The sequence below is a fragment of the Neofelis nebulosa genome, chromosome 9 (assembly GCF_028018385.1).
Source record: "Neofelis nebulosa isolate mNeoNeb1 chromosome 9, mNeoNeb1.pri, whole genome shotgun sequence".
In the NCBI taxonomy this organism is placed as follows: domain Eukaryota; kingdom Metazoa; phylum Chordata; class Mammalia; order Carnivora; family Felidae; genus Neofelis; species Neofelis nebulosa.
Genome location: NC_080790.1, coordinates 32,068,712 through 32,091,877, shown reverse-complemented (window position 1 = coordinate 32,091,877; position 23,166 = coordinate 32,068,712). Strand labels below are relative to the sequence as shown.

General features: G+C 36.0%; 1 protein-coding gene across 3 annotated transcripts in view; it reads left to right on the top strand.

Moving 5' to 3' along the window:
- Window positions 1-23,166, top strand: part of SOS1 (SOS Ras/Rac guanine nucleotide exchange factor 1) — a 148,933-nt gene that overhangs the window by 88,510 nt on the left and 37,257 nt on the right. For 2 of the 3 annotated variants that reach the window (XM_058683105.1, XM_058683106.1), the window contains exons 6-10: window positions 121-264; window positions 7,284-7,394; window positions 7,471-7,569; window positions 18,948-19,075; window positions 19,839-20,494. In XM_058683105.1, the coding sequence (XP_058539088.1) occupies window positions 121-264; window positions 7,284-7,394; window positions 7,471-7,569; window positions 18,948-19,075; window positions 19,839-20,494 (1,138 nt within the window). The remainder of the gene's footprint in view (window positions 1-120; window positions 265-7,283; window positions 7,395-7,470; window positions 7,570-18,947; window positions 19,076-19,838; window positions 20,495-23,166) is intronic. The other variant, XM_058683108.1, reaches the window with a different exon arrangement.

Here is a 23,166-nt window from a genome sequence, read left to right as displayed (position 1 = left end):
GTTAAAATTTCTCACTGTATTTGTCATGTTAAATTTTATGATTATAAAATGACTTATTGGCTTAAAATTTGTTTTTTATTCTATAGCCTAACTGAATTAATATGTTTTTCCTCCTGACAGGACGTAGAAAATATATTTAGTCGTATAGTAGATATACATGAACTTAGTGTAAAATTACTGGGCCATATAGAAGATACTGTGGAAATGACTGATGAAGGTAGTCCCCATCCCTTAGTAGGAAGCTGCTTTGAAGACTTAGCAGAGGTAAGTACTTTAATTACACACCCAAAAAAGTCCATATAAAAGCCCTACATTGCATTAAAATTGGAGTCTTAATTCATGTTTCCAGCTAAAATCATAGATATTAACTGATGACCACTCAGCTATATTGCCTGTTCCTCATAGGGTCATTGTCAACATTTGTTTCTATTGTCTTATGAAACCCACAAAAAAGTAGTCTCTTATCCATTATGAAAAAGGAGATCCCACCAAGGAGAGGCATTTACAGCTGACACTCAATCATCTGTCTTATATAGCAAAGCTAAGAAAAGTCCATGAATGCCCTGTCAATGAAGAAGCCATGGAACTTGGATCTGAGGTTAGACTACTTGTGTTCTGGTCTAAATTCTGCTACTTACTAGTTGTATGTGACTGTGGGCAATTTATCGCAAATCTTTAAACCTCCATTATATATATATATATATATATATATATATATATATATATATATATATATATATATATATATATATATATAAAATAGAGATAATAGTAGGGCTCAGGATTTTTGTGAAAATGAAAATAACCTACCTAAAATATTTAGCTAACCACCTTCACACAGTAAGCTATTCAATATATGATAACTATACGTTATAATTTGGAATAGTAGGAGTGAAGTGAATAGGAAAATCAGGTCTAGGACCTAGATGATTCAAATGCTGTGGGGGTGGAAAAATAGTGACCCTCTCCTTGGGTATTCAAATGCTACAGTATATGAGTTAGTCCTAATAAGATCGCATTGGTAGTCATTCTCAAATTTTTAGCTCTTCCTTTGTTCTTACTCTAAAATCCACAAACACAGAGTTGAGTTTGTAAAATAAAAAATTTAAGATTTTCAGGCAGAATAGCTTAAGCTTCACTAACAGCCCCTCTACTCTTGCTTCAAACACATAGAAGTCATAGAGTATATTTTTTTTTTTAAAAGAATATATATATATATATATATATGGGGTGCCCAGGTGCCTCAGTCAGTTTAGTATCTGACTCTTGGTTTCAGCTCAGGTCATGATCCCAGGATCATTGGATCGAGCCTCGTGTTGGGCTCCTCACTGAGTGTGGATCCTGCTTGAGATTCTCTCTCCCTCCCTCCCCCTCTGCTCCTCTTCCCCACTGTGTGCTCTCTCTCTCTCAAAAATAAATAAATAGATATTTTTTATAAACTTAAAAAGAAGGAATATGCATAACTGGACTAAAAAATAAGATCAGTAGTAGAGTAGAAATAGAGTAGGCATTCAAGGTAATGATCTCTGGTAGCTGAGTGTTCAGCTCTTAAGGATAATGAAGATTAAATGTGCTCCATGAAAGTGAGCAAGATTTCTTGTTTCAAGACCCTGATTGTAAGAGGATGCCAGAGAAATCTGTCAATTTCCTGCCTGCAAAGTTTTATAGAAAGTTGTAGACTTGAGGTGGGGGAACAGAAACACTACCTTATAACAAATATACTTTAAAACTTAACAAATTATCCCACAATATTAAGCCAATGTGACTACAGAGCCTGAGACCCAAAAATCACAGAACAGGTTCTGGTCTGAAAGAATGATCATAAAGAGATGGGAGAGAAAAAAAGGAAACCAAACATTAGAAGCCTCCCCCTAAGAAATCTCTAATATGCAATTCCAAAATACAGGACAAATAATAATGCTTAGTGTGATATCTAACAAAATCAACAATTAGGAAAAAAATCATTCCAGATGAAATTAATTTTGTGCAATAGACATCTGAAGACTTTAAAAGAAGTTTAGGAGGCTCAAAGAGATAAATGAAGAAATATTTATAAATAAGACATTGTGAACCAAAAATAAGTGGAGGGAAAATAAGAACAGGTAGCTATCAAAAGAAACAATTAGGGGCTCCTGGGTGGCTCAGTCGGTTAAGGGTCCGACTCTTGATCTCAGCTCAGGTCTTGCTTGATCTTAGGGTCATGAGTTCAAGCCCTGCTTTGGGATCTGTGCTGGGCGTGAAGCCTACTTAAAAAGGGACGTGGGTGTATGCCTGGGTGGCTCAGTTGGTTAAGCATCTGGCTTTGGCTCAGATTATGATCTCACAGTTTGTGAGTTTGAGCCCCACATCAGGCTCTCTGCTGTCAGCCCAGAGCCCACTTCACATCCTCTACCCCACCCCCACCCCATCTACCCTCCTCTGCTCACGCATATGTGTGCACTCTCTCAAAACCAAATAAAAACTTAAAAATAATTAGGGATATTGGAAATTAAATATAAATAAAAACTCACTATGTAGCCAACATTTGCTAGACCTGGTTCAAAGAGAAAATTTATGAATTGGAAAAAGGAATTGAGGAATTCACTGAAAATGTGACACACAGAAACCACGATTAGAATATGATCCTCTTAGAACAGCTGAGAGTAATGAAGTCTACACTGAAAGACTTTCATATTGTCTAATAGGAGTTTCAGATAAAGAATGGTGGAGAAGAATAATTTGAAGGGGTAAAAGCTGAGCATTTTCCAGAAATGAAGACGTGAGTTCCCGGGTCAAAAATGAATTCCAAATAGTGGGCAGGATAAATAAAAATAAACCTACAGTCAAAAACCGTTACAGTGAAACTATGGATCAAGGATAAAGAGAAAATCTTAAAAGCTGTAAGAGAGGAAAGAGTACTACTTGAAAAGGAACTATAATTAGAATGACAGAAGACTTCTCTTTAACAATAGAGGCTAACAGTCAGTTGAGGAATATCTTCAAGTACTAAGGGAAAACAGAATTTTCTGTCCAACTAAACTTTTATTCAAGAGTGAGTTCAAAATTTAAAATAATAAAGCTTGCGGAAGCAAATGTGAGAGATCTTCATGACCTTAGAATAAGCAAAGATTTTTAAAACAAGACACCAACACCATAAAAGAAAAGATTGATAAGCTAGATTTCATTAAATGTAAGAACGTGTGTTCAGCAGGGGTGCCTGGGTGGCACAGTCCCTTAAGCATCTGACCCTTGATTTCAGCTCGGGTCATCATCTTGTGGTTCGTGGGTTTGAGCCCTGTGTCAGGCTCTGCACTGACAGTGTGGAGCCTGCTTGGGATTCTGTGTGTCCCTTTCTTCCCGCCCATCCCCTGCTCACGTGCATGTGCTTGTGTGTGCTCTCTCTCAAAAATAAATCAATGTTTATTAAAAAAAAAAACGGGTTATCCATATGGAAAGAAAAAACTCCTTCCTTAGCTCACTTCATACCCAAGCTCTCAACAGATTAAAAATCTAAAAAACAAAAAGCAAATTTTGAAAGTTTGGAAGAGAGGGGCACCTGGGTGGCTCAGTCAGTTTAAGTGTCTGATTCTTGATTTCAACTAAAGGTCGTGATCTCGCAGTTCATGAGATCAAGCCCCGCGTTGGGCTCCATGCTGACAGCACAGAGCCTGCTTGGGATTCTCTCTCTCTGCCCCTCCCCCACTTGTACACACATTTTCTCTTTCTCTCTCAAATAAACTTTTAAAAAATTCAGAAGAGAATATAGGAGAATATATTTATGACTTTGAGATAGAAAAGCTTTCTTGGGGCACCTGGGTGGTTCAGTCAGTTAAGCGACTGACTTCAGCTCAGGTCACGATCTCATGGTTCATGACTTCAAGCCCCACATCGGGTTCTGTGCAGACAAATCAGAGCCTGGAGCCTGCTTCGGATTCTGTGTCTCCCTCTGGCTCTCTGCCTCTCTCTCTCTCTCTCTCTCTCTCTCTCTCTCTCTCTCTCTCTCTCTTAAAAATAAATAAATATTGGGGCGCCTGGGTGGCGCAGTCGGTTAAGCGTCCGACTTCAGCCAGGTCACGATCTTGCGGTCCGTGAGTTCGAGCCCCGTGTCGGGCTCTGGGCTGATGGCTCGGAGCCTGGAGCCTGTTTCCGATTCTGTGTCTCCCTCTTTCTCTGCCCCTCCCCCGTTCATGCTCTGTCTCTCTCTGTCCCAAAAATAAATAAAAAACGTTGAAAAAAAAAATTAAAAAAAAAATAAATAAATAAATATTAAAAAACTATATTTAAAAAGAAAAGTTTTCGTAAAGAACCTAGAGAGTGCAAGCCATAAAAGATTAAAGTTTTTAAACTTCTATTCACAAAAAGACACTATAAAGTTATGAGAATATGAAAGAATGAAGTTGAACTTTGTGCCTCACACCATATACAAACATAAAATAGATCTAATGTAAGAGCTAAAATTATAAAACTCTTAGAAGAGAGCATGGCTAAATCTTCACAACCTTGGCTTTGGCAAAGGATTCTTAGATGTGACAACCAAAGCATGAGCTACAAAACAAAAAAATACATTAATTTGGACTTGGGTGGTAATGGGAGGGAGTGAGGTATGATTCTAAAGGGGCAATGAGAGATCCCTGTGGTGATGGAAATGTTCTGTACTTCACTACATCAATGTCAGTGGCCAAGTTGTGATATTGCACTATATTGTACTATTGGAAGATGTTACCTTTGTGGGAAACTGAGTAGTGTGCACACAGGATCTTTCTATATTATTTCTTACAATTGCATGTGAATCTAAATTATCTCAAAAAAAGTATATTTATTCAATACAATGTTAAAGAATTTAGAATAAATGAGTGGAAGAAACTACATTAATCCAAATGGATAAGTCTTGGACATAAGTTTGAATGTAAAGTACAAATTGCAGAAGCATAAATACATTACGATATTTATATAAAGTTTGAAAGCATTGCCTTATTTCTTGATACATGTGTAATTATATAAAAACATACATGGAAATGATAAAATTCAAATTCAGGATAATGATTTCCTGTGGGGATCAGCAGGGGAGGAGATAAGCTTGTGAAAGAAGGATCAATTACCACTAAACTGTCTTTCTTTTTTTTTAAAGAAATTATTATTTCTTTTATTATATTATTATTTATTGTATTATAAAATGTTGAAATTATAAAATGTTGAAATTTTTGGAGCTGAATGGTGAATATAGTTACATTAGTTGTTCTAATGTACTTTTCTGTATGTTTAGAATATTCTACATTTTTAATCATTAATATACAATTGTGTATATTGATCATTGTTTTGTGAATCTTGTATTGAATTTTAACCAGTAAACTAATCATGTATTAACTTATATAAGGATATAAGGAAAATCATGTATTAACTTATATAAGGATTCTTAGTAGTGCTAAGAGTTCTATAAATTTATGCTCAAGGATAAAACTATGTGATGAGAGGTTGGATTCCCAGTTGGCGATTTTTTTTCCCTTTTGAGATTAGCCAGGTAAAATTATAATACTGCATACTGTTTATTCAGTACTTTATATGTGCGTGCACTGTTTGTAAGCATTTTGCATGTTATTTAATTCCTAAAACAACCCCTTGAGAGTAGGTATTATCCACATTTTCCAGTGAAGCAACTGGCTTTGTTTATCAGAGCTCACATAGCTAATAAGTAGTACAATCAGAATTAGAATCTGAGTCCCTATGACTCTAAAGTTAGGCTTTTAAGCCACTTTACTCTACGGCCTTTATGTATATAGTTGTCATAAAAATTCTTGGGGCGCCTGGGTGGCTCAGTAGGTTGGGCGGCCGACTTCAGCTCAGGTCATGATCTCGCGGTCCGTGAGTTCAAGCCCCGCGTCGGGCTCTGTGCTGACAGCTCGGAGCCTGGAGCCTGTTTCACATTCTGTGTCTCCCTCTCTCTGATCCTCCCCCGTTCATGCTCTGTCTCTCTCTGTCTCAAAAATAAATAAACGTTAAAAAAAAAATTTAAAAAAAAATAAAAATAAAAATAAAAATTCTATAGTACATTTGAGTTTATTGAAAGAGGAGGAATGCAAACATTATCTTCTGTACAAGATAATTTCTAGAGTTCAGGAGACCCAAGATAAAAGCATCAAATCACATTTTTATTCCTCTCTCCCATTTACTCTGTCCACACCTGACTCCTTGTTATTGCTGAAACGTTACTATCCCTTCTTGTAAAACCTACAGTGGACTGCAATTTCCAGTTTACATTATTATAGAAATTTTTACTTGGGAAAGTAGTTGAAGGAGTTGAAATTGGGAAATGAATTAGGAACCAGTTCAAGGAATTCAGGATGACTTAGAACTATATAAGCCATATTGTGTTTCACAAAGAATAGAACTCTGGTCTCCTGATTTCTGATCTTATATTGTCATTATTCAATCTTAAAAAAAAAAAATCTAAGAAACATTAAGGGTAATTAACACAAACATCATTTGTTCTGTCAGTCCTTTCTGTACTCCTCCACTAGATGTCCTCTTCCTCTTTCTAGAATTACCCTTCCTAGAAATGAGCTCTTGCAAGAAACTAGAGTACTGTTTTCATAATAGTTTCTTAAACCATAAATAAGTTAGAGCATAGGATGGCTTCTGCTAAAATCATGACGCCTATTCTCTTGTTCCTCAGGAATCATCAAAACCAATAGATTACAACCTAACCATTAAAATTGTTTAGTCTATTAACGATTGATGATAGAATTTTTGGGCAGTTTCGATTAAACTCTTGTTTAATTGCTTGTGAAAAACATAACAATGAATTTTAGATGCTATAAACTGTTACCTCTGGCTTACAGAATGCGAAAGTAAAAGTCTACCACTAAGAAATAACCTTGAGAAAATAAATGTTGGGCATCTGTATTCTAAAGGTTTATTATATACTTTACTTCATTGTAGATATCTGTGTTTTTGTTGTTCAGGCTAAACTTTGTTTTCTGGAACCAAAAGTCTGCCCATTCTTATGACTGTTTTTGTTGAAAATGCTCTACTAGAATCCTTGATGGGAAGTATCATAAAATACAAGAATGCCATTATTCATCAGAAAGAACTGATTTACTTACTCTCTTACTGGAGAATATTAAACTTATCCTATAACAATTATAATTAATAGCCATGTAATTTTGTTTAGAGGCTTTAAGAGAAGTACCTAATTGTGCTAGCTTAGATGTACCCATAATTTCATCTGTCTGTATTTCTGGTGGTAGGTTATTTATGTTTTAACTTGGAGAAAGTTTATTTATGTTTTACCTTCTTTATTTTCTAAGGAACTGGCATTTGATCCATATGAATCATATGCTCGAGATATCTTACGGCCTGGTTTTCATGATCGTTTCCTTAGTCAGTTATCAAAGCCAGGAGCAGCACTCTATTTACAGGTATAGTAATTTTTAAATCAAGATATATGATGTCTGAAAAGTAATCTTAAAAAAAATTAATCACTTTTTTTTTTAGTCAATAGGCGAAGGTTTCAAAGAAGCTGTTCAATATGTTTTACCCAGGCTACTTCTAGCCCCTGTTTACCACTGTCTGCATTACTTTGAGCTTTTGAAGGTAAGATAACTCTTACTGCTATTTATAAAACATTCAAATATGATGCAATTTTTTTTTACCAGTTTGTGAATTATTATGTGAGCACCCATGAATATTAGTCTATGTCTATTTTCTTTTTCTAGTTAAGAAGCAAATGTAGGGGTGCCTGGATGGGTTAGTTGGTTAAGTTATCTGACTCTTGATTTCTGCTCGGGTCATGATCTCACAGTCATGAGATCAAGCCCCCCCACTGGGCATGGAGCCTGCTTGTGATTCTTCTCTCCCTCTCCTTCTGCCTTTCCCTCTCCTCCCCCTCTTTCTATAAAAGAAAAAAAAAAAAGGGCAATGTAAGTGAATCTGCAAAAAAGTGGTGCGTTTTCTCTAGTTTCAGGAGTGAATTTGAAAGGAATCATCAGATATTTTAATCTTGTGCCCTTTTTGTTTACATGGCCAATTGTTTGGAAACAACCTTGGATATACGCATCCATAAAATCTAGCAAAAAGCAAACAGCTGCAGTATTTTTCATATACATGGACTATAGGCAGGTAAAAACCGACAGGAATACAAAATTACTAACTTAATCATCTGAATAAGACTAAGTGTACATAATTGAGTTTGAGGTTATCATGTATGCTTTCTCTTAAATGAAAAAATAGAAAATTTAACAGTTGAAATCTCCACACCTTTCTTAGGTTTTATTGGTAATAAAAAGTACAAGATTAGCAAAATAATTGAGGGAAAACATGTCTGAGTTTAATTTCAACACCATAATAACCATGTATTTATAGAGAAGATTAAATTGAGGACCAACAGAATGATAAGATTGTAGTTGATGTAATTTCATTTATAATAGTGCAGTGTTTATCGTGATAATAAGCTTTATTTTAGAAAATAAGAACACTAACAACTTTAATCTGAAGGCTCGCATGGTTGGACTTTGGCTATATGTTAAAGTTAAACATTAAATTTTTTAATGTTCCTTGATTTTTGTGTAGTAGACCAATTTGAAGATTGGTCCTTTTTCCCCTTACCATCACAAATATTACAAAAATTGTAGCCCCAAATGCTTAAGTACAGGAATTGTGTGGGAAAGGATTACAGATAAAAACTTAGAACTGAGGGGCACTTGGGTGGCTCAGTTGGTTGAGCTTCCAACTTCGGCTCAGGTTCTGATCTCACAGTCTGTGAGTTCGAGTCCCATGTTGGGCTCTGTGCTGACAGCTCAGAGCCTGGAGCCTGCTTCAGATTCTGTGTCTTCCTCTCTCTCTGACCCTCCCCAATTCATGCTCTGTCTCTCTCTGTCTCAAAAATAAACATTAAAAAAATAATAATAATAAAATAAAATAAAACTTAGAACTGAATAGTGCAGTTGAGTGGAAAACTTAGGATCAAAAATTGAGAAATGGTGGGGCGCCTGGGTGGCTCGGTCGGTTAAGCGGCCGACTTTGGCTCAGGTCATGATCTCGCGGTCCGTGAGTTCGAGCCCCGCGTTGGGCTCTGTGCTGACAGCTCAGAGCCTGGAGCCTGTTTCAGATTCTGTGTCGCCCTCTCTCTGACCATGACCTCTCTCTGATTCATGCTCTGTCTCTCTCTGTCTCAAAAATAAATAAACGTTAAAAAAAATTTTTTTTTAACTGAGAAATGTTAAAATTAAGAGATTATTTATCCTCCCCAAATAGTCTGTTTTTTTTTAATGCTACACAAAACAAATTGGAAAAGGCAAATATAAATTGTGCTACATCATACACTTTAAACACTCACTAGTGACCCTCACATAGTGTGCTAGAAATTCTTTGTAAAGAAATCTGCTCCTCAGACCCCTTCTGCAAACATCTTGTATACATTTGTTAATGGCTTTAGTTCGCTGCCTTTACGTTTGGGAGCTGGACAATATCAAACGTCTGCTACTGTGGATAATTTATCTTCTTTTTTTCATGTTTTGCATTTATTTTAACTGCTATATGCTTCAAACTATCTATCTATCTATTTATTTATTTAAAATGTTAATTTCTTGAGAGAGAAAGAGAGAGAACAAGCGGGGTGGGGGGGGGGGGCGCAGAGAGGGAGGCATAAAGAGAGAGAATCCCAAGCAGGCTCCACACTCATCTCAGAGTCCGATGTGGGGCTCAATCTCACAACCACAAGATCATGACCTGAGGCAAAATCAAAAGTCTGATGCTTAACCGACTGAGCCACCCAGGTACCCCATCAGACCATTTTTTATACTGCCTTTAAGCTGATGTCTTTCTTTTTTTTAATTTTTTTAATGTTTATTTATTTTTGAGAGAGAGAGACAGAGCATGAGCAGGGGATGGACAGAGACAGAGGGAGACGCAGAATCCAAAGCAGGCTCCAGGCTCTGAGCTGTCGGCACAGAGCCTGATGCAGGGCTTGAACTCATGGACTGTGAGATCATGACCTGAGCCGAAGTCGGACGCTTAACCGACTGAGCCACCCAGGCGCCCCTGAGCTGATGTCCTAATACGAGCAATAAGAGAAGATTTAGAAAACAGCTTCTATCATAAAAATAAGCGCAACAGAGGTCTATCTAGCTTCCATTCCCTTAAACTAGATTTCTAAATTTAGACATTCTTATCCAGAAACCATGGGTTCAAAGCAGTGAGCTAAATGGTATTATGGCTGACTACAGATGTTAAATGTCTAACGTTAAGCATAGGATAGTGTAATTCAGGAGCCATTGTAGTAAAAACACAATTAACAGCTGGCTATTGTACTATTCCAGTTTTAAATTTTAAATCAATCAAACTGCTGTGAGGTACGTTTATAATTTTGGTAATTTTCTCTTTGATAAGAATAGTTTTGAAAGGTGTTTTATTTTTATAAATGAGCTATCCTAACATTTTTTTAGGGTTGATATCCTGTTTAAAGTTTCAGACTCCTTTCCATCCTTCAGATTTTAACTTGCTTTTACATTATTCTTGCATTTTCTGCCATTTTTCTTTAATTTCCTCTCCTTCTGGAACTCTGGTTACATATATGTTGAACCACTTTATGTTGTCCCACAGATCTATAAGATTGTTCGTTTTTCTTAAATCTTATTCTTTGTTCTTCCAATTAGTAATTTTTATTGATCTATCAATAGAACTGTTAGTATCTTGCTTACTCTTGAATTTCCATTTGGATTTTGTTTTACAGTTTCCACAGACTCTCTATCTGTCCATTCAGTAAGACCATGTTTTCCTTTAATTCTTTGAACGTGGTCAGAAAAGCCACTTTGAAGCCTTTCTTAAATCCAACATCTGGGTCCACTTGGTGTCAGTTTCTATTAACTGACTTTTTTTCCTTGAACATGAGTTATATTTTCCTGTTGTTTGTTAGTTAACAACTCTGGATTCTATAGTGTTGAGGATTGTGGGATTCTTGTTTTTGGATTGTTGGTTTTTTACGCTAGTAGACAGTTAACTTTCCTGGACTCAGCTGCAAATTTGTCTCTTCTGTGTTACACAGCAGCTGATATCTCTGTTTACTTTCTAGGATTTCCATATGATGCTTTTTTAGCCTGATTCTCTTGGATCTTCCCTACACATGTATGATTTGGTAGTCAGATAAGTGTGTGGGCAGAGATGATGTTCAGATTTGTGGGCACAGTCTCTGTGGTTCCCTTATACTTGGAGATTTCGTCCTTAATTTCCAGCCATTCTCTCAGCTTTAAACGTTATCCCCCGGCATGTGAAACCAGTAAGGCTTCAGTTTTCTGCTGCCTGAGCTGTGTATAATTTGGGGAATAAACACAGTTTTTTTGTTGTTTTAATTTTTTTTAATGCTTATTTTTGAGAGGGGGGAGGGACAGAGAGAGAGGGAAACACAGAATCTGAAGCTAGTTCCACGCTGGAGCTGTCAGCACAGAGCCTGATGTGGGGCTCGATCTCACAAGCCATAATAAGATCATGACCTGAGGCAAAGTCGGCCGCCAAGCCAACTGAGCCACCCATGCGCCTCTGTAATTTCTTTTATTACTGCATGTTCCAGACTAGAAATTGAACTTAGCTTCAATCTGCTAAAACTATTAGTCTTTTTATAGAAGGAAGATACTCTGATAGGTATACAGAAAGCTGAAGAGCACATATTTAGCATCTGCTAAAAGTGTTAAAGTATTACTTTAAAAAAAAACAGCAAAAATAAATAAAAAGCAGCTTTATTGAGACATAATTTCCATGCCAAGTGTTCTCCATTAAAATGTACTGAAAAAAAAAAAAGAACAAATTCAGCTCCAAGGACCTGTAGGGAAGGAAATTTTTCTTCAACCCACTTACTGGGTCTGAAAAGTAAACTGACAAAGACTAACAGGAGAAAAAGCATACAACTTTATTTATTCATACAAGTTTATTTGATGTCACTTTTACATGATACAGGAGCATTGGCGCACTGAATATTTAAGGTGAAGGAACTTAAGAAAACAGAAGCAAGAAGGTCATTGATCTGTTTTCTAAAACCCCTTCGACTTAAAATATTTAATATGTCAAGGTGCTATTTGGGGGTTAGCATGTCCTGAAACCCATCACTCCTTTCACCTCCTCCCACCCCCAATCCCATCATTTACTCATGAAATTGCTCTGGATAAAGCAGTGACCCCTTTGCTATTAGGTAATAAACTGCCACACCAAACGTTGATTATGGCAACATGAAAAAAATTAGGAACTTATGCAGTTCTCATTAGAATTAAAAGGATTCAATGAAGAGAGGGGTATAAAAAGGGAAATGTAGAGGGACGCCTCGGTGGCTCAGTCAGTTAAATGTCTGACTCTTGATTTCGGCTCGAGTCATCATCTCACGTTCCTGAAATAAAGCTCCGCATTGGGCTCTGCCCTGACAGTGCAGAGTCTGCTTGGGATTCTCTTTCTCTCTTTCTCTCTCTCTCTCTCTCTGCCCCTTCTCCCACGGGCATGTGCTTACTTGTGCTCTCTCTCTCTCTCTCAAAATAAATAAACATTAAAAAAAAAGGGGGAACGTGGAAATGTAGGCTGTTTATTATCCAACTGTTTATTGAACAACTTTGTTTATTATGTAAGCACGTCAAATTCACTTTCTTCAAAACTCACTATCTTTTCTAGCAAAAGTACTCTTTCTGTGCTCACTCTCTCATGAGCAGCCCCCACTATCCATCTTGCTGCTCAGTAGAAACCTGAGAGTCCTTGGGGCTTCAGTCAGTTAAGCCACCTTGGGGCGGTTCAGTCAGTTAAGCGTCTGACTTTGGCTCAGGTCATGATCTCACAGTTCGTGAGTTCAGACCCCGCGCAGGCTCTGTGCTGACAGCTCAGAGCCTGGGGCCTGCTTCAGATTCTGTGTCTCCCTCTCCCTCTGCCCCTCCCCCACTCATACTTTGTGTCTGTCTCTCTCAAAAATAAATAAAAATTAAAAAAAAAAAAAAAGAAACCCAAGAGTCTTCAACTCTTCTCTCTCATTCTTTCTGTCACATCCATTTAGTCACCAAGTAAGTCCTTTTCGTTCTTGAAAAGGATCTTCTTTTAGATTCATCTTTTCGTTTCCTCTCAATACTCTGAAGGCCATGATCATCTTATTTCTATTATTGAAAGTCTCCCTTTAGTTTTGCCTTTTCCATCTCCCTTCCCTACACAATCTGCTCTTGAGGAGCTAAGTAAACCAAAGTCATCCTTCTAAATTGCAAATTTGATCATGTTAGTCACTAGCTTAAAACCCTTAATGGCTCCCCATTGCCGCAGGTTAATGTCCAAGTTCCTAATAAAGCCTGAGGTTGACCCATCACTTCTCTCCAACTTCTTTTCTTCCCACCCAGTAGGCTCTACTCTTCAGCTAGTTTCTCTCAGTCCTGGTCCCTAAAAATCTCTCAATCACACATATTATTTCATCTGCCTATTTTAAATTCTTTTACCAATGTTTCCCCATTCTTATTCTTCAGTTCCTATAGTCATTTCCTTCTGGAACCCTTCTTCTTGCTGTGTATTTCCAGAAGGCTATATTTCCCCCATTACATAACACTTTGTCATTCATTTCTCTTCTCTTCCATGCTTTAAGCTAACAGTAGGGACCAAATGGGCTTGCTCACCATCATATTTTCATTGCTATAAATATGGATGGTTAATTAAATATTTGCTAAATTAATTCCAGTTGGGACCTGATTGGCTTTGCCTTGTTGATCTGCCCTTTTGAGGTTTTTTTTCCACTCAGCTACTATTAATGTTCTAGTTTCTAAAAGACAAAAGACATCTACTTAATTATCTCAATAAAATTGGTGACTTTCCTGAAACATCTTTGAGAATATTGCTTTTATTTCCTAATAGTGAATTATAAGTCATGTTATAATTTATATTTTAAGATTTCATTTTTATATTTTCAACCACTGGCTAATTTTATAAAGATATTACTTTATTTAACTTACAACTGTAGAAGAAGTAAACATTTATGCCATAAATTTATACTGTTTATTCCATGTATTATATGCAGCTTTGGTAATGATCATCTGCTCACTTGTCTTGGGGGAAAATGAGGGTTTCTTTAGGCTGATTAAGTAAAAGAAGATTACATTTTGTTAATATCATTAACATCACTTCCTGGTTGAAATTTCATATATTATAATAGAGTTATTTGCATATATGAAATCACTAACTTAAAAAATAACTTTGAGGGGAAAGGAGGGAACTGGTTATGAAGTGTACTTTCTTGGGGTGCCTGGGTGGTGCATTTGGTTAAGTGTCTGACTTGGGCTCAGGTCATGATCTCGTGGTTTGTGGGTTCAAGCCCCACATCGGGCTCTGTGCTGACAGCTCAGAGCCTGGAGCCTGCTTCAGATTCTGTGTCTCCCTCTCTCTCTGCCCCTGCCCCACTCGCACTCTGTCTCTCAAATATAAATAAAATTAAAAACAAAAAAGTTTAAATTTAAAAAAATACATTTTTTAAGATTTTTTTAATGTTCATTTATTTATTTTTGAGAGAGAGAACAAGCCAAGGGAAGAGCAGAGAGAGAGGGAGAGAGAAATCCCAAGCAGGCTCCATGCTTTTGGTGCAGAGCCCAACATGGGGCTCGAAGTCCCGAGCTGTGAGATCATGACCTGAGCTGAAACCAAGGGTCAGACGCTTAACCAAATAAGCCACCCAGGCATCCTGAAATGTACTTTCTGACTTAACAAGTAATATGAGCAATTTAAAGCTGAAGATAATCTCTAAATCTCATTTTAGTTAAGAATTTCATCTTTTTCACCCATAGCTTTTAGTTGTGCTGCTACTATAAAAGAATAGTTGAGGGTCATTGCCTTTCTTTGCTCAGCCTTTAAAGGGATATTTAGGTTAAAGCATAGCAAAGAGTCGGGAGCAGTGGTTTAATTAGTTGGTTTCTGGATAATTTGGATAATATTCCATACATTTGTTAACAGGACTAGTAAATTAAATTTACTGTTTGACCATATATTTTCCACTTTGTAATCTGTTCTTAGCGTCTCATCAAAGAGTATACAAGTAACCACTCCACAATCAAAATGCGATCCTCATCTTTGCTTGTGTTTTCCCATTCTGTGATAAACTCTCTATATACACGCAACATTTAAGACAAAGACAGATCTTTATTTTATGTCCCAAACCGTAGATAATTACATTTTTCTTGATTCTATATTTTGCCATCCTGTGCACTGCATGCAGTTTACCTATCTGAATGGGCTAGATCTTATTTGGTGAATATTTTCTAAATAGGTATTTCAAACTTATTTTGGTGTTTTGGTTAGTATATTGAAAAGCCCTTGAACTCAGGGTCAGAAATCCTGGGTCTTGCCTGCCTCTGCCATCAAGTAATGGCAATTCCTTCATTTTAAATAATCTAGTGTTGGAAAAAGTAATTTCTAGAAATAAAAACATGAGTTCAAAGGGTTTTTTTTTTTTTTAACCAAAGGAAACCATTACATGTTTGTGAATTAGCTGGACTCCTATAAAATGCATCAGGTGTAACACTTTATTTTTTGTATGTAAACAATCTTCAGTTTTGTCTCCTTTTCCAGTTCACAGCTTCTTAAATTTAAACCCATTTAAACCCTGGAAACTTCCCAGGGTTTCCTTTGGACACGCAGTACCCCATGTTGATTTCTGCCCCTTCACTTATTTCTAAAGGACCAAGAAAAAGTAATCACTGGTATAAGTGGATCCTTTCTTTTGAGAATATAAATTTTATCAACACTATAGAGCAATGAGTTTTCACTGTGCTTTGGAATATGATTCTGTGGATTATTTTAAATATAATCGCATATACAGCAATTTAACCTCAAGACTTGATCATTTTTAACTATTTAAGCAGAACTGTATTTGTAAAAGTAAATTGTTGCTGTTGTACAATGTTATTAAATAGGTACCCATGACAAGCATGGTGTTGAACATCACTTTGGTGAAAAGAGGATGCTGCTTTGTGGAGTCTTATTTACATACTGATTGCCACTGCTTTGTTTCTGTAGCAACAATAAGCCACCGCTTTGATGGTAGTTAACTTCAACTATTCTGCACCAATGCCCAGTTTAAGTCAGCTATGTTAAGCAAAAGTGCCTATAAGAAAGGTCATTTATTACATTGAAATTTATTTTAGATGCTTGACTAATGCTATGAAGGTAAAAATTACATTTAAAAATTACTTCATGGGGCGCCTGGGTGGCTCAGTCAGTTGAGTGGCCAACTCTTGGTTTTGGCTTGGATCACAGTCTCACAGTTCGTAAGTTTGGATCCCCACGTAGGGCTCCGTGCTGACAATGTAGAAACTGCTTGGGATTCTCTCTCTCTCTCTGCTCTGCGCACTCTCTCTCTCTCAAAATAAATAAATAAACTTTAAAATAAAATCTTTTTAAAAAAAACTTAAAAATTACTTTATTAGTAAAGATTTATGGGTTTTGACATAGACTTTGGGTTTGGGGTTTTAGAATGTATTAACAATATTTTTGAGATACTGGTATATTCTGTATGTGAAATGCTGTCGTTAAATGATAGATAAATGACCCAGAATCTTCAAACATTTATGGAATAGAAAACTAAATACATGCCGAAATGCATTTGTTACTTTCATAGTTCTTTTTATGTATGTTAAAACTGTGTTTTGTATGACTTTAGGTTTGTTTGCCTGAATTAATAATACAAAAAATACCACAGGATAGAATATGAAGGACTCAATATTCTGTTCCCTGTTGGTGCCAACTCTTTAAAACTAAAAACCCTCCATGTGTCTTATTGACTTGAATATCTGAGCAATTAAATTCTGAAACAACTCAGTGAAATAGTTCTCATTTGTGGTGCTCTCATTATGCCATGTAGAATTCTGCCTCTTTTTCATGAACATTGCTTTCAGTGTGAGATTGCTGACTTGGAAGTAAGGGTTAACAGTAACATTTTATTTGTCTCCCAAAATTCTGCCATATGAGAGGTGAATAGTTTTAGAGTGATAGGGACGGAAGGTATTTTGAGAGATTACCCAAAGTCCAGCCTTCAGCTTACCAGTAATAGCCGTTAAGTAAAAATCTAGTAGCTGTCTTTCATGAACACATGGCCATTGACTTCCTTTAATCTAGCTGGCCATAGTGAAGAACAATACTATGAGTAAGTGATATCTGAGTATCTTCTGATATATATAGATATATGAGATATATGTATATTTTAAGTCTTTTATCCTTTGGGGGGAGAACCATTTTTTTACCCTTTTTATCTGGGGGATTATTGTGAATAGATTTTTATTTTACTAACACAATTGAGACTGAATATTTTTCTAAAAAGTGTAGTTTGCACCTTTTAGTTGAAAGTATGGTGAGTTTTTAATAATGAATATAAGAAATTTGGATGATAAAAGCTGAGCATTAAATAGACTTTACAATACGGTATTTATAACTTATGGAATACTTGAGCATTTAAGGTATTTTAAGTAAATTATTTTTAGAAAAACGGTTTAGGGCTTTGAGTAAGAAATAAGTTTACTTTTCACAAATCATCAGAATGTGTATATAGTCTTTAGCAGAACTGAAAAGGAATTTGTTGTTGATCTTTAAGGAATATCTTTCAAGAACATAAAATCCTTAGAGTCATAATGAATAATTACTCTCATTAAAAAGTAAACCTTTACAAGGTACTTTGAATATTTTGTGGTTTTATTTCTCCTGTCTTTTCCTTTGTCATAAAGAGTAAATGTTCTTAAATATTGCATGAAAACTATTGGTAAATGCTATTTCTTAACTTTTTCTTTTTGGTAGCCAGAAGCAGGTTTATAAGTTTACTGAATTCTTGTTACTTATTTTAACTCATACCTTGCTCAGTTAACTGCTTGCTTCAATTATAGCCACCTGTTGTATTGATAACTGGTAGTAATTGATGACTCAATCCTTATTAAGCACAGACTTTTGCCACCAGTAGAAAATGTGCTTGGGTTCACTAATAGTTACATTTCTAGTTTTACTCATAATCTTAACGTGTGAATACTGACAAAATTCTTCATGATACCAATATTAATTCTATAGAACTACAAAGAAAACAACTTATACTGTACATTACCATTTACACAGTGCTTTGATTTTTAATAAGAATCCCATTAAATAGGCACCTGGGTGGCTCAGTTAAGTTGAGCGTCTAACTCTTGGTTTTGGCTCAGGTCATGATCTGACGGTTTTGTGAGTTCAAGGCCTGCGTTGGACTCTGCGCTGACAGTGTGGAGCCTGCTTAGGATTCTCTCTCTCCCTCCCTCCCTTTCTCTCTCTCTCTGTCCCTTTGCAACTCACACTGTCTCTGTCTCTCTCAAAATAAATAAGTAAACTTTAAAAAGAGAGAGAGAGAGAGAGAACCTCATTAAGTAGGCAGGGCAAGATTTTTATGAAGCTTCATTTAATAGTTGGGAAAAGTGAGACTCAGAAGTCAAATAATCTGCCCCAAAGTCACACAGCAGTAGAGTCAAAATTTGGTCCTAGGTTTTGTGTCTTCAAGTTCCTCTCCACCATATTGCATCCTCCTGTGTGTATTTATCTTCCTAATCATCCTGTTGCTACAGCAGCCGTTTTGGAATCAGAAACCTAAGACCAGATTCCATACTTAAGAAAACCTCATCTATGTGCTTGCTGCTGTGCAAATCCTGTGCTGGTTAAGAAGACACTTTATGTCCCTCATTTCTTTTCAGGAATAGTCACCTGAGAAACTGCACACTATTGCCTGTCACAAGGTGTGACATCTCTTAACACTGCTTCTACTGGTTTTTGTTTTTTTTTTTTTAATGTGGAAAACTTGGTTGCATGTTAATATAGAAAGTAATACATAAAGAAGAAAACGCTTTTTTAAAAGAATGCATTTTATGACACATTTACAAGTTGCATTGTGATAGAAAGAGTTGAATCGACGTTATCTTTATTCTTTTTGTCCCAAACTGTCCTACTGGTTCAGATTTGTCATTTTGACTTTGCAGCAGTTAGAAGAAAAGAGTGAAGATCAAGAAGACAAGGAATGTTTGAAACAAGCAATAACAGCTTTGCTTAATGTTCAGAGTGGTATGGAAAAAATATGTTCTAAAAGTCTTGCAAAACGAAGACTGAGGTGAATATTTTTACTTTTTTAATAATCCTCCTTTTCACCCTGAATATTTTGGTATAGATTCAGGGATCTCAGTTCCCTCGTCAGTAAACAATGAAGAAAATAGTTTTAGTGACAAGCTTGGTCTTTCAGAGGAAGTGACATCAAAGCCAAGAGAATTTGTTATTGTTTGAAAAACCTTTCATATTTGTGCATTTTCCTTGCATACTCCCAGACAAGACCTCCTGAGAGCCAACTGGTAAGCTAAAGGAGAGAGAGAGAAAAATGTCTTGCGTAGATTTATGTCAACATCACCGTTCTGTGAAAGTAAAATTCGTAGTGTCCTTTATTTAGGGGTTATGTAACTTGAGGTATTAATTCAGATACATTGCTTCCAGTTTCCTCATTATAATCTGTGCATGATTTTTAGCTTTAGCTCTTATCCACTTAAACATTTTTAAATAATTTTTTAAGTCTCTTCTTCTTTTCACTGTATGGAGCTACTTTTTAATATTTGTCATTCTAAATAGTAGCCAAGGTAGAAGTAATCATTCCGTAGCTGGATTTATAGAGTAGAATTTTGTCAGTAGTCACTAAAAAAAGTCTCTACTGTGTTGCTTTGGTTTCTAAATGGTACAGTTTTGTATCACTAATATATGTGGAGAATTAGTGAACACCTTGTCAGTGCAACTTTTTTTAAAATGTACTCTTATTACTGTCCTTTATTTACGTGAATTCTAGGTTGCCTGTTATCTGTGCACTAATACTGTTTTTTCCTTTATCCCAGTGAATCTGCATGTCGGTTTTATAGTCAGCAAATGAAGGGGAAACAACTAGCAATCAAGAAAATGAACGAGATTCAAAAGAATATTGATGGTTGGGAGGGAAAAGACATTGGACAGTGTTGCAATGAATTTATAATGGAAGGAACTCTTACACGTGTAGGAGCCAAGCATGAGAGACACATATTTCTCTTTGATGGCTTAATGATTTGCTGTAAATCAAATCATGGGCAGCCAAGACTTCCTGGTGCTAGCAATGCAGAGTATCGTCTGAAAGAAAAGTTTTTCATGAGAAAGGTACAAATTAATGACAAAGATGACACCAGTGAGTACAAGCATGCTTTTGAAATAATTTTAAAAGATGAAAATAGTGTTATATTTTCTGCCAAGTCAGCTGAAGAGAAAAACAATTGGATGGCAGCACTGATATCTCTCCAGTACCGGAGCACACTGGAAAGGATGCTTGACGTGACGATGCTACAGGAAGAGAAGGAGGAGCAGATGAGGCTCCCTAGTGCTGATGTTTATCGATTTGCAGAGCCTGACTCCGAAGAGAATATAATATTTGAAGAGAACACACAGCCCAAGGCTGGAATTCCAATTATCAAAGCAGGAACTGTTATTAAACTTATTGAGAGGCTCACGTACCATATGTACGCAGGTAAGAAATGTAATTGAGTTGCCTGTCACTTGTGTTTCGCTGCTTCCAGCTGAGATTCTTTGCTGCACAGGTCACTGTGCCTAAAATAGAAAGCAGACTAACAACGAAGGGTGATCTCTGCGTTATCCCAGTTCATTTTCCTTTGCCTAAAAAACACTGCATTTATACTTTGTCTACCACATTTACATACTATTTTGTAGCTTTATAACCACGATTGCAAATGAGAAAATAAAATCACTTGGCTAAATTTTCCCAGTTAGCGGCAGGAACAAGGCTAAAAGTCCTGAGAAATCATCATCGTTAGGGTCTAAAAAACTTTTTCACATAACCTTCACCACTTGTTTTTTTCTTTTGTCTGTTTCCATTACTGAGACGATAAAGTCAGTAAAAATTTTATATATGTTCATCATCAAAATTGTGCTGGTAGTACAAATACACACAGCATTGGGTTTTCTTCATTTCCATTCCTAAGACTTAATTAAATTTAGCAATCCTGAGAGTCATGTAAGTTTTCAGTATTTTTTGCATTTTACAACCGATGTTATTTAAAAAAAAAAAAAAAAAAAGTCCATCTTAGTAGGGCAGTTTTTTAAGGACAAACATGTCCAAACTACCTAGGAAGATTGGTAGAGGCTGAATCAAATATGATGTTTGAGAGTCAGGGAACAAATGTGATGACTTTTTTTTTAAGTAATTTTATTTCTTCTAATAAAGTAACCAATGATAATCCAATATTCTTCGACCTTCAGTAGAAAGCTTGGTAATTGTAAACTACTGTAGCGTATGGTATAGTGGAAATCTGGATTTATGTCGTCACTCTGTCACAGCTCCTTACCATCCCAGAACCTTAGTTCACCTCAAAAATCAACATCACAACAGTTATCTTCAAATGCTGTCGGAAAGAATAAATGAACTGCTAAAGGTGAAAGCTCTTTGTAAATATAAATGTAAACTTACTTTCAAAGAATGTTTTTATTACAAAGACCTATAAACTGAAATGTAACTCTTAGAACATAAGTGTTATTCTTAAATAGTTGAATGAGAAAGTTAACCTCCATCCCTATACTTCTTGCTTAAATATATTTCTGTCTCTAGGAGATGTGCGTTTCTGAGGGAGATGTGTTTCTGGTTTTGGTTTGTTTTTTTCATCGTTGATGTTTTTCATTGTTTAAAGTCCTATAAATGGGTTCTCAGTTCTCTCTGGAAACTGCTCTGGCACCAGTTAAATTAAACTTTTAAAGATACCCATTAACTACTCGACTGTAACAAAGATGACTAGCATTCAATAACGTTAATCTTTTCAGTTTATTAAATGGCCACTTAACTACTTAAATGGCCTGGCAACTATATCAGGGCCACCTTGCAAAAAAGTAAAATTAAATTAGAATATTTTTATCAGTGATATCAAACACTTTTATAAACATAATGTTTCATCGTGTCCACATGTCTCTGGGATAAACAAGCCAGACTTTTGTTTTCTTTGTAATTTTTATTTGGCCTCTCATTGGTAGTTCTCTTGCTAGCCTTTTCCATAGTAAGATATGAGTGCTTTCCATAGGCCATTAAAAGCAGTTTGGGTTCTCTAAACAGACTGCATTTGGTAATAGCAGTCAGTAGCTGAAACACATTGAAGGTGGCGAAATAAGACTAGTCTGGCGTTCCAATTTTACTACTGATTTTTTGCCTAGAAACTGCCACAGTCCATGCACCCATTTTACTGACTCAAAAAAAAAAAAAAAAGTCAAAGCACAGGAAAGTTAAATAAGCTGCCTAAGATTTTACGTGAAAAAGAAATAGGTTATTCTGGCAACTTTTTTACATATAAAACATTTTGAGAGGTGCAATTTTCAGTAATTATTATGACCAACTTATTAAATGATTTTCAACCTCTGTGTACTTCTTTAAGACCTAGAATACAACTACAAAAATGTTTCATTAAAGTACTCAAAATTTGTGGTTGCAAAACACTCATTTCTTTGCTTTTTAAGGAATTTTTAAGGTTACACAAGCTTAACTTGCTCTTCTTGCCACATTATTCTGATTTTTAAGTGTCTTGAAAGAGTCATTGATTTATTTAACATAAGTATTCTAAGCTATTCATCATTTTATTTTAAATACCTGTGTTTTGAGCTCTTAAACCTTTTAGCGTAAAATTGATCCTTAGATTTTTATCTGTGTGGGACCAAAGCTTTACTTTTTTTCTTGTAGAACAGTATTAGTGGAAAGTGCTAAGGAGACTTACCTAATGTTTACTGTCACGTCAGTGGGATCTGAGTTGGAAACCATTTTCAAATTCCCAATTTTTAAATGTAATTGTTTCTGTAAAACTTGATTGTTAATGATAAAAATTGTTTTTAAACTGCCTGCTGAATTTCACAGAACTAACTTACTATTATTAGTAAGCAGTTGCAGAACTACAATTAAATATTTTCTGGGGAACTGTGTGCCTTTTACTTATTTTCCGAACGAGGCTACTTTAAGACGTGAATGAGCATAGCCGATGGTTTTTCTGCATCTTGGCTGTGTTTTCTCCTTAACGTGCACAACACTGGCCAAGTCTGCAGACGCAGTACGTGTGCCATGGCTTCTTATTCGTCCCTCTAGGTAGTTGCATTCATTTTTATTAACTTCTAGCTTTTGAGTAGAATAGTATTTTTAAGTGTTTTACTTCT